The 12,077-nt window shown below is 39.5% G+C and overlaps 1 protein-coding gene across 1 annotated transcript in view; it reads right to left on the bottom strand.

The window, feature by feature from the left end:
• The window catches only part of LOC139727583 (ATP-binding cassette sub-family C member 5-like), a 51,453-nt gene extending 43,315 nt beyond the window's left edge, over positions 1-8,138 (bottom strand). The window contains exons 1-2 of the mRNA XM_071638564.1: positions 7,787-8,138; positions 5,879-6,008 (exon numbers count right to left, since the gene is read on the bottom strand). Coding sequence (XP_071494665.1) covers positions 5,879-6,008; positions 7,787-8,138 — 482 coding nt within the window. The remainder of the gene's footprint in view (positions 1-5,878; positions 6,009-7,786) is intronic.
• Between the last annotated feature and the right edge of the window lie 3,939 nt (positions 8,139-12,077).

The following is a 12,077-nucleotide window of genomic DNA, read 5'->3' as shown; positions in this document are numbered from 1 at the left end:
TTGATAATCAGAGAATGTCTATACTAGTAAATGCTCATCAAACATGAGAACATTGAAGCACAGCTTGAGCTCTAATTGTTCTTTTTTTTGTAGATCAGACAAAAAAACATTGTACCCAAGCATGCTTCAGTCCTGTATGTAAAGGCAAAAAATTTGAACAATCAGGGTTATAACATCCTATTTTAAACAACTTTGCATGATATAGACTGAATCATATTTGTTTGCTGAGTGCACTGCAACTGCAATTTGAAAGGCTTACATCACATTTCGTGAGAAGGCAGAATGACAATAACCTGTCATAACTTTCTCATTATAAAATTAATTTACTTCTCGATTAGATTTCCATGTACATCACAACTTTAAATCAAATCCACTCCATTACCTTTTTCTTTTTTTTTCTTTTTTTTTTTTTGGGGGGGGGGGGTGGTGTAGCATACTCTGTCATGTCATCTTTGTAAAGACACAGCCGTTCATTTTAGAGGGCACCCTAAATTGATCAGTGCATTATCCTACATTACAACCCACAATCCAATTTCCATAGCCCACTTCCATAACATTTGACAAAAATGATGAACACTATTAAAAAATTATCATAGCTTCCAGTCATTTTGCAAACCGATTCTGACTTCTGCAATTAAAAAGTGGAAGGATCGAGCTGCATCGTGAAATCTACACCATGTAGGTTTATGGTCTGTACGTGGGGGTTTCTTACAGCATGACAAACGATGAGAAAAGCGATCCTTCACCGGGGTAACCACCGATTCTCTTTGACTCATGCTCCATATTTAACTCTGGCCTGTCAAAATTCATTTGGGAAGATGGATCTTGACGTGCACGGCAATACATTTTTGCTGTGTAAAAAGACACAAGTGGACCTCAGGTGTCGTGCAACTTGTTACAGTTTCAAATGAAATCTCGTACTAAAGTTTATGAGCATATCCTTCTGTCTTCAGGTTCCCGACCTCTCAGAATTTTTCCCAATGAGTTAATTCCTCTCTTTCTTTTTTTAAAATCTGAATTTTGTCAAAGCCATCTTTTACAATTACAACTTTTCATTCTGGACGTGACCTTTGTTGCAGTTTTTCAAAAATATTGTATTTTCATTTTTGTTTTGATAGAGTGACATCTAAACAGAAGAGAGAAAGGAGAAAGAAAGAGAGAGAAAGCCAATTAGAAATATATACCTAAAAGGGGACTTTCCCTATTTCTTGCTGCAACCAAAACTTCTCACTTTCCTTATATTCACTTTCTCTTACATCTATGCGTTTCCTGACAGATTACAACCAGTTTTCTTCCCCCATTGACTGCCTCGAAAAGCTAAAGGGTGGCTTTAGGGGGTGATGCGACGTCCTGAGGTTTACAGCAATATGAGAACTATGGTTTGTAATGAGTGGTTACCCTCTATTTTGGATTTGGCAGGCTATTAATATGAAAGGACACACACACAAAAAGAAGTGACTCAAAGTTTTACAGCAATCACTATCGCCTGACAATTAACCCATCAAGTACTGAAAGAAGTTTGCCCCAGAAATTGTCACCATGTCACCTTTAAATATGCACCTATGAATTCACTACACATTCTTCATTTGGGATACATTGTAAATTTAAATGAAACTAATCAAATTGATTACAAATACAAAAAAACAAAAACAAAAACAAAAACAGAAGAAAAAACACAAAACGGGTAGTGATTTGGCTCAAGCAGTAAGTGTTTCAATTATTCTGTCAGCTCTAGTAAGAGACAAAACATTCTGTCCCTCAGATAGGACATAAAATGGAGGTCCCGTGTATGAGAGAGTCGCAACTCATGGACATTAAAGATCCTGCTTCATTCATTCATCGCAAAGAGCAGGGTGTTTAACCCTGTGAAGTGGTCCTACCTTCACATCTAACTAGATCCCAAGGAAGACCAGCTAGTGCAGCTGAAAATGGGCTATCAAGCCATCTTCAAGATGGAAAAATGAAACAAACAAACTTCCCAATTTAAGAGGGAAACAGAAACTTCAATCTTCTAAACTGCGCTGCTAACTCAAGAATAAATTATCAATTTAGCAACAGAGAGTAATCGTGTTTGCAAGAAATACAATGTACTTAGTGGCTCCAAAATAGTAATCTCATCGGCTTGATGACCTGGTGGCGACTTGGAGTCTTGCTGGTCAATGAGCGGTCACAGAGACGTCTCTGCGACATCTCCACAACGTTTCCTGGAGACTAGGCTGGTTTCCATGAAGTCGCAAGAGAATCGAACATGTTCATTTTGTTCTGCGACTTTTTACAGTCTCCAGCTGGTCTCCACGATGTCTCCTGACTCGCAGCCAAGTCACAGAGACTACCAACTTTGCATGCTAGGTCTCTGAGATGTCTATGTGACCTTGCGGAGACCCATTGGCTACCTAACAGAGATGCCACCGAGATGTCTCCCAAGACACTGAGGAAATCTCAGAGACATCACAGTGATATTGCTGCGGCTTCTCTGCAACTTCTTGGCAATTTCAAGTTTTCACCTTGTTCGGAGACATCTCGGACATAGCCCTGGAGTTGCCCTCATGGTGATAGCCAAGTAGTGGCAGTCGTGACAGTCGCATGATTACTTTTTTTGCACTGAGTGGCTCAAAAAAACATATTCGTGGGTTCTTGAATTCATGCTTTTACATGAATGTGTGAATTTGTCAACCTGTCAAAATGTGCAGAGAAAATTGTGAATATATTCATGCAGGTTTTGGGATTCATGCTAGCTAAAGGTAGCAGGTACATTTACTGCCCTTCAAGTCAGTTTGTAACTGATGGTACAATATCTGTCTTTATACCTCACACTTATCCCAGGTTCATCCCCCACCCCCCTTTCCCCCATTCTCTTTCCTTTGGAATCATCTTTCAACAGCTCTGGTGCTGGAGTATTCTATAATCTGACACCTCTATGGTCAAATGATGGCAAGCTGAGATTAAATCTGGATTGAGGCAATGCCTACGGTGATTCACACCACCAGGGCGTCCATCCAGGTATACAAGTGACAGCTCGTTGGACCACTCTTGCTCTCCGGCTCGCGACATATGCGGCATCGTCATGGATTCACCACAAAGAACTCAGCCCTGGATCTGAAATATTTGCCCTGTCTAGCCCTTGATAGATCAAATCTGACATGTTACAGGTGCCAAACGCGTGTTTGAAAACGACAACTATTAAACTCTCCGACACGTTCAAACAGACAACTACAGGCCTTCTGAAAAATTTGTTACGAGAGACCAGTGCTACTCTGAGCTGCACCAAGTAGAGGGCTTAAATAAACTAGTCAATTTCTGAACAGCTGTGCCACATGCTGCCAACCAATGACTACAAATTTTTCATTGAAAATCACTCTCTACAAAATGTCATAGGCATTGAAAAAAGAGCTCCATTCCACTGTATATCCTTCCAGTTGTATATACCATGCATGTATATTTCAAGGCAACACATTGAAAAAAAAGTAGATTTTTTTTTTCTTTAATAAGCCAATGTAGGACTAATCACAAGTATGATTATTTTGGTTGATGATATGGGCAATTCCAGCATTACAGACATTACATTTAGAGAATTTACAGAAATCAACAACTCAGCATAATCATTCTTAATCCATTCATGGTTTATTCTAACCCAGTCATCCTGAAATATCAACAGTCTGAGTTTTGATCAGTTACTGTAAATCATTTGGTAGATATTACACAAAAGGTTTGCCGTTACGGACATTACATTTTTTGGACACAATTTTTTACTTTCATGTGGATATGTTGAGAAATTTATGAATCAGAGCATTAAGTAAAAGGAATTTTCTTCTGAAATGAGTGCTCTGGTCCTGTTTAAGTTGTAGATTGATAATGGTGTGCAACACATTCAGCATTTACTCTACAGGGTCTCAAATGTAGCGTTATGGACATAACATTTTTAGCATTACGGACATTACAACTTTGTCCACTTTTTAAAGTCCGAATATTCATACTTTATTACACAGTCCATATCTCAGACAAGGCTAATATTAGTGTTTTTTGGTTCATTCTTAACCATAAACTACTTTGAAACAAATGCTGAAGTGTTTCTGAATATGGGATAATGAGAGTCAAAGATTGTGTGTTTAAGTTATCAACAATTTGGCCCAAAAATGGGTTTTTTAAAGAAACGAATGCCTAAATACACTTTAATTGTATCAAAATACCACTTAAATGAAAGAACTAAACAAGTTCTAGCATTTGATACTAAATTTGTCCCTGTAGCTCGTATATTTTTCAAATCATTGCAAATTTATGATTTTCAGGAAAGGTAACATTTTCCACGGAATTGCCCATATAAAAGAGACTTGGTAGCACATCTCCGTTTTTTGCAGGTACCTATACCTCAAGAAATATAATGGCAAGAATAAATGTCCATTAATTAATTTCCTGTCTAAATTAATATTTAACGTAATTTGGGGGAGACAATATAATGGTATGAATAAATGTCCATTAATTGATTTCCTGTCTAAATCAATATTCGAGGTAACTTCGGGGAGACGCCAGACCGAGTAATCTATAAAAAGCACTATACAAGCTACTGTCTGCTATTCCAGACACGCTGATAACAATCTGTAAAGCCTATAATCAGCTGTATTCTGGTCTGGTATCAACCACTGGCAGCCTTACCACCTCCACAAAAAAATTCATGACTGATTTACATACAGCGAGTAACTGGACAAGTTCACACTCTACACTGTATTCCGTGGTAACCCATCACTGCTACGATGTTTCATTATTCATTTTTCTTTTTTTAGTACTTCATGCGTTTCATGTCGAGACAGGTGAATGAGCTATGGGTGCGGTTTACACCAAAAACCCTTCGAGCATGAGTCAAAGTCTTTCCCATGTTACTCCATCATCTCCCACACTACAACATGTACCTACAGGATTTGTACTCTTGTGTGGCATGCACCTGTTCTAATAATGTGTGAAAGTTTTCCATTACAATTCCTAATTTTTGTCCTCTCCCAAAAGACTATGACTTCTATCATTAGGAGTGCAAACTCTCATTTGCATATAACTGCATGGACCTATTAAAGTATTTGAACTTTTATCTTTAATCTTTAGATGGTAAAGAAAATGACCAGCCACGCAAAATTCTCGTTCTGGAAAAATGCAAAAGTCAATATCACTCTCCATGTCATGTGGAGTTCCAGGAACGCTTTTCCGCAAGATTACCTTCCTGTCGGTTGAACAAGGATGAGCCTTTTTGCGCTGCACTGTTGCATGTTGCAATGTCATTCACAGAAACAGAAATCACTTCTGAGTAACAATAGGTACTCCGTTGTATGTCATCCTTCAAATCACTCTCGCCTGTCTGATGTTATGAAAAACTTCCTCCTTCAACTCAATGCATTTAAAACGCAGCTGCTGTATAATCATACACAAGTGCAGCAAAGCGGCAGACATCTATTTTTGGAAGCTGTTGTTGTATTAGAGCAGAAACTTACATCAATTCCAGTTACCATAGCAACAGCAAATGGGTTGTCAAGATTTCTTGCTGTTGCCTGTAAGTTTGTGCAAATTTTGAGGATTAGGATAGATATCTGCACAAAGTTGTAATGATATTCTTCAAATGTCATGCCTAGCAGCAAAATGATAACTGAATAGCCTCTCGGCAGTCTAAGAATGCGGTTATGTACAATATTACACATTCTTCCCTTCAACATTCCCAAGTTGGAAGGTGTCGGGGTAGTGATGATCACTTGCTGAGAACTACAATCTTCCAAGACAGCTTGGCGGATGCTGAGGGGCGGAGGTTTGTGAAAGCGTACCACAATTCAAGACATCCTAAGGCCTTCTTGGGGTACACTCATCTCATGAAATGTACAAAATGGCGAGTAAAGAGACTTACTGCTTCATTTTCTGGTACTTTCCACCAGCATCGCCACCCCCGTCTTCATCAGCACTCGGGCTGAACGTAACGTCTGCTGATGCTCCTTCAGGGTTGCTACCACTCTGTGGGTTGCTATCTGGTGCTTGCCCTGGAAGCAAAATGATTGTATACACATATGTAATTATTTTGAATGAGGGGCAAATTAAGAAAATCTGCTGATCTCTAGACTTTTCAATTTTATTTTCCTTTTTTCTTTTTCTTTACTAGAGAAGGCAGAAGACAAAAGTGTGAATTTTTTCACACAGACACTATTCAAAAGTCACCTAAAAAAAAAAAAACTAAATATAACTAGAAAAGCACTCTGATAGCACAGACCTTTCCAAAGCAGCTAATTTCCCCCATTTTATCTTGTTCTTCCACGGAGAGCAGTGATTTCCACGCATATGTATGCATGCTGAAAGTTGCATGATTTCCCGATGGAAGCCTTTTGTTATGTCACCAACTTTCAACAGCGCAGCGCACCTCGTCCTAGCAGAAACTAGAGCACACACTTTACTGCATGCTATGTATGAAAACCTCAAATATGCGCAGCGTGAACTCCTTTAAAGTTCATTGACCCTATCTTCTAAAATATCAAAAATCCTTCATAAAATCCACAAAATTTCTGGATCACTACCAAAGTTTAATCAACTGTTACTTACTGTAAAACATGATATATTCACGGCACGAAATTTTCAAGAATTGGAGCCGACGGCCTATTTCGTGGCATAAAATTTTCGCGAATTGCCACTGGCGTTCAATGCACATAGTGTAGACAAGAAATTTCGCATGCATTTTAAAGTATATTGTTCTCAATCAATCCTGTAAGTTTCATCCAAATCCGTTTGCCACTTTTGCACACGGACTTGTAGAACACAAAAACCAACAAACGCAGAAGAAAACAAACACTTGTAACCTCCTCCCTTGGTGGAGGTGATGAAAAAAATGAAATGAAAAAAATGAAATGAAATATAATCAAGACAACAACGCATGTACATCGTAAGACCAAGATTTGACTTGCAGTATACAGCTTGCACAGCTTCTGCACATAGTAGACAGAAGTCACTGAGAAGGGTATGTTACTCAAGATGTGTTGTGAGGTTACATACTGTAGTGTACACATCATATGCTTTGATCATTATAGTTAGGATGGTTGATGTGAAAAACAGGTAAAGTTCATAGGTTTAGTTCCAAGGCAATCACGCACGCACACACACAGACACACATACACACAAAATAAACTTCTCTTAAAGAATTCACTGTGGTTTCAACTTTGAGTTCGGTATTATAAACGTAATCAAATCACCATATGTGGTAAATAACTGATTTAAGAACTTGCAACTGGCAAATATACGATGTAAATGCCTTGTACAATGATCTATTTGATTGTACACTTTGTACTTCAGATGCATACTATAATGGTGTTCCTTTCTCAGTTCTTTGTGAGCCCCCTCAATCAAACAAGCTGTGTAGGAAGTCATTGCCTTGTAAGTCTCCCTTAGACTGTTCATAACTTTTACCACATTTTCTATCAATGGTTTGAAATGACAGAGAATGAATTATATCCATCTCATAAATAATTGCAGGGTTGTGAAAACTTTGCAATGATGAGTTACTTTAATAAGGGGAAGGGGTTGTTGTTGAGCACTACAATAATCCAATGATATTTCATCCATGTGCAAACTTCGAATTGGAGAACTGAAGAGCCAATACTCCAAATATCGGCTCATGTACTTGGAATGTATGTGGTTGCAACAGATATCATTTCTGTGCAACTTAGTTCTCATGCATGTCAAGTACACATAGAAGAATCTTTACTGGTCAGTTTATAACAACTTCTATCAGAGTTAATTTGTATTTGGAATGGAGTTACGCCTTAAAGCTCACCATTAGCAGCTACCAGTGGGATGGCATCATCTCTTCCTACCAATCCATCATCCAGTATCTCCTCCTTTGCTCCTCCTTCATCACCATGGATTCCACCACTGAATCCTCCATTATCCTCTGCCTCCTCCTCTTCCTCTTCTATTTCATCGGCGAGTCCTCCTCCTTCATCTCCACCACGGAGTGGGTAGCTGGATCCACCCTCTGCCGACTGTACCAGATCAGGGGTGTCTCCACCGCCCCCCTCTGCCATTCCTATCACGATGGCTGGTATCATGGGGCCACCTGTTGCTCCACTTCCACCAGTACTTGTGCTTGCCCCGTAATCGAGATCCCTTTCTCCACCCGACGCCATTTTCGAGTGTTAATGTTTGAACACGTTTCAATAGCAATGTGTAACGAGAGTCACATCATGTCGAGCCAAAGGGCAGAGATGCGGGGGCCTGCATCATGGGAGAAGAAATTGAGAAAACAGTCAGGCCTCTGTGAATGAACAACAGTGTGAAATAACAGACAATGGGTTGCCGAGGAGTAAAGTTCAATCTATCACCGCAACAGTACAAGTGGAAGCTGACGGGGGCTGAGCTGGCTAAACGCACTCACCATCCAGTGGATAGTGAGACATTAACGGTAAAAGCCCCTCCATCCCCTGTGCATACACACACACATCTTATACGTGCATACAAATTTGCTACAGTGTAGGTGCATGCAATTTTTAAAAATTCACATCTTTCTTAGGAAAGATATTATATTTTTCTCCTTGACATTTGGACCGTAATGAATGAAAAGCAACACATCAATGAAAACTGTTGGAATCAGAGAAGACTTCATGAATATAAATGGAAAGTCAATGATGAAATCACACTCAAACAATCTTGAATGGAACAGGCAATCATTTCTGTTTTTGCTTTTTGTTTTAAGGGATTTATATGTTCCCACATAAAGTATCATTCACTGCAAATCCTACTCAAAATTCAAAAATATCTACAAGCTACGTTCCACAACAAACAGGTATTCATACAGTATTACTGCAAACACAAGCATGGAAGGTGGGGGGATGTGGTACACTGTCTACTAAGTTTAATGACCTACAAAAGAGCACCGATTGCCTTGGTAACAGCAGGGCCGCCCATTTCTTTGAGAATTAAAGAATCCCAAGCAGCTCGCTGGCCTGCATGCCACGAGCGTTCGGAAGCCATTCGCGCTCGCAGTGGCTTCTCCTTAATAAATTCAAGATTTCCTTTCATCGCTGACAAAAAATAGCTCGGCTTCTGTCCCCTGACCGTGACTGGCGAACTTTATGTTTCCTCTCATTACCTTGACACGTGGCTGATCCGTACGGAAGTGACTACCCCAAGATTTGTTCGAGATTTTTAAAGCGCTGGAACAGATTGGGCAGCAAAAATGAAATCAATTCAAAATAAACCATGCATACAAACTGAAAATTTGTTTTTGTAATTGTTGAAAATCTGGAGCCAGGAAAAGGAAGAAAAATTCACCTTTAATACTCTGTATATTTCATGTACCCTGGCACTATCTAGACTCTTGTCAAGCCTGTCTACCACATATTTCTGCAGAACTTGTTACGTTGCAGTACAGTCCGACCTTGGATATCTGGCCATGTCGGGACTGTTGCCCGTCCGCAGTTTTAAAAGTGATTTGGCCAGTTATGGGAGAAATGATGTGTAAGTACATTTTTTTATGTACATGTTAGCAGTTGCAGCTAAATACTGTAGGCCTGTAGCGTACACCGCCACAGTGGTGTAATCTATGCTAGCCTGCTTTAGTCTGATTTTTACGGAAATTGAAACAGTTTAATATAAATTTGACAGCATGTTTCTGACTGAAATATTTTAGGTAAATCGTGTGAGTTTTGTGGGAGTTTTAATTGAGTTTGAAATCACTTTTTTCTTTTCTTCTTCACTGCGTGCGGATGATAGAGAAGTCCGGCTAAGAGATCGAGGGCCGGATAATTGAGGTGGGACTGTGCATATATACCTCTCCCAGGGTATTACAACAGAGATACTTCCTCTCTTGTCCTGGACTATTGAGATTGTGGGCAAGGGCCACTGGTAGTAATTAATAAACAGAAAAGCATCCACTGAAGTCACTTGAGTGACAGTGAGATTTACTTGGACCATGGAGCTATTACAGCTCCATGGTTGGATCAGGCAAAGGAGCAAGTGAGTTCATTGCACCCTGCTCTACTCTGTTCTATTCTATTCTCATCATTCAGAAGCACCATAGCAAGTTTATTCAGGTTGTATATTGTATGCTCCATGTCTATTTTATGGCCAAATTCGGCCATGCCATTTCTACTCTCGGCCAAAACTTCACTGTCAAATTTTATCTCTCTAGTAATACAGTTAAAGAAGGTTTATCTGTACTATGTGTCATGTGAATTATTTTCATGCCTAAATCTAATATCAAATTTGAAATACTTTCTAAACTTACTTACACTACGTAGCATATGAAACCAAACTTTTGCATTTGATAATCATCATGGTTTATAATCATTTTTATGTTTGTTTGTTTTTTACTTTAATGTGATTTTGGGCCACCACCCCCCTCCCCCCAAAAAAAGTTATTGTTGAGCCTTGCCTATATACATGTATGTCTTTTCATGTACATGTACTTAAGAGATTCAAGTCAACATTTTTTGCTAATTTGGTGTACACACCAATGCAATTTGGAGTTAGAAATGCATAGGAAGCGTTCAGTCGAGTTACCTGACAACCCATGAGTTTAAGTTGGATCAGACAAGGGAGTATAACGAGTTTGTCACACCCTGCTCTGCTCTTAGACTATTCTACTCTCATTCCTCAGCAACACTCGAGCAAGTCACTGTATATACATCTAGTAAGCTCCTGCAAAAGAATTAATTTACCCTGTCAGGGTTCCCACCGAAATTTGAAAACAGAATTCCATGACTTTTCCATGACTTTTCCATGACTATATTGCTGCTTTCCATGACTTCCTTTCTGGCACGGTTTCCAAAATCAGACACATTATGATGGCCTCCACCTCCCCTCACAGCCATCCGTTCCACCCACTATAGGGCTTTTTACACTTGTGTTTCTTAACCCAGGACTATCGTTAGTCCCGTACCAATTTTGTCAGCTTTTTACACTGGCCAATTAGTCCCGTACTATCTCTTGTCCGGGGCTAAGGAGAAAACTGACCTTTTTACACTCGTATTTCTTAGCCCCGGACTTTCCAAACCACATGAATATTCATGATTACGCTGTGTACTGTACACGTACACGCACGCACCGGCAGCACTTGATTACCTCGTTTCTGATTGGTCAGTGAGGGTCGGACTTCGTCTCCGTCGCTTAGCCCAGGATTATTTTTTCGTTCTGTTTACACTCACTTGCTTGGCACCGCAATTGTGGTGCTAACCCTGCTATTTTGCAGGGCCAGATAGTACCGGACTATCAGTGGGGCTAGCCCACTTTGGCAAAAACGAGTGTAAACAGAAAGTGGGCTAAGGATAGTCCCGTACCAACGGTGGGGCTAAGGCCCCCCCTTAGCCCCACCGTTGGTACGGGACTAAGCAAAAATTTACAAGTGAAAAAAGCCCTTATCTTACTCATGACATGTACGTCTATTATCATTAGTATATGCCCCGAGAGTTACAATATGTAGAATTTGGGATGTCATTAAACAGGAAAAATGGAAATCATAAATACTAATTATAGCAGAGTATGATCACAGAGTATGAGAGTTGCAAGACACAACAAACTGGAAAGCTGCCATAGCCAAGAGGTAAATGCAATTCCATGACTTTTCCATGACTTTTCACAAATTTTCCAAATTCCCTGACTTTTCCTTGACTTTCCATGACCACAATTTTTTTCCAGGATTTGCCAGGACTTTCTATGACTGTGGGAACCCTGCCTGTGCTTATTGTAGCAGTCCAAATGCTACACCATAGGTTATAGATTCTTGACTAGGACAAACTACAATGTACAACAAACAATGTATGTTCACCTTTTGTGTTGGTGTGTATCACAAAGGGTAAAATGCATGGAAACTTCTCTACCACAAAATATTCCATGAGTGCAGTTAGTTACCGTATGAAGATCTGTTTCTCGACTTTAGTTGATTTTGTGACATACTCGTATGACCTCATCTCAATTTGTAACCTCTTTTAAACAATTGAGATGAAGTCTGTCTTGATTTCATGAATGTATTATGGTGTCACCAGGGACCAACTACAAGATGTATGATATCTATAGAAACTACACCACTTTTTTTAAAAGGTTCCATAGAAAATGCAAAAGTTTCAGTT

Source organism: Diadema antillarum, unplaced genomic scaffold, assembly GCF_040938485.1.
Source record: "Diadema antillarum isolate AM-2024a unplaced genomic scaffold, OU_Dant_1.0 seq00000136_RagTag, whole genome shotgun sequence".
Taxonomy (NCBI): Eukaryota; Metazoa; Echinodermata; class Echinoidea; order Diadematoida; family Diadematidae; genus Diadema; species Diadema antillarum.
Note: the sequence above shows the minus strand (reverse complement) of the source record. Positions and strands in the feature narration are given on the sequence as shown.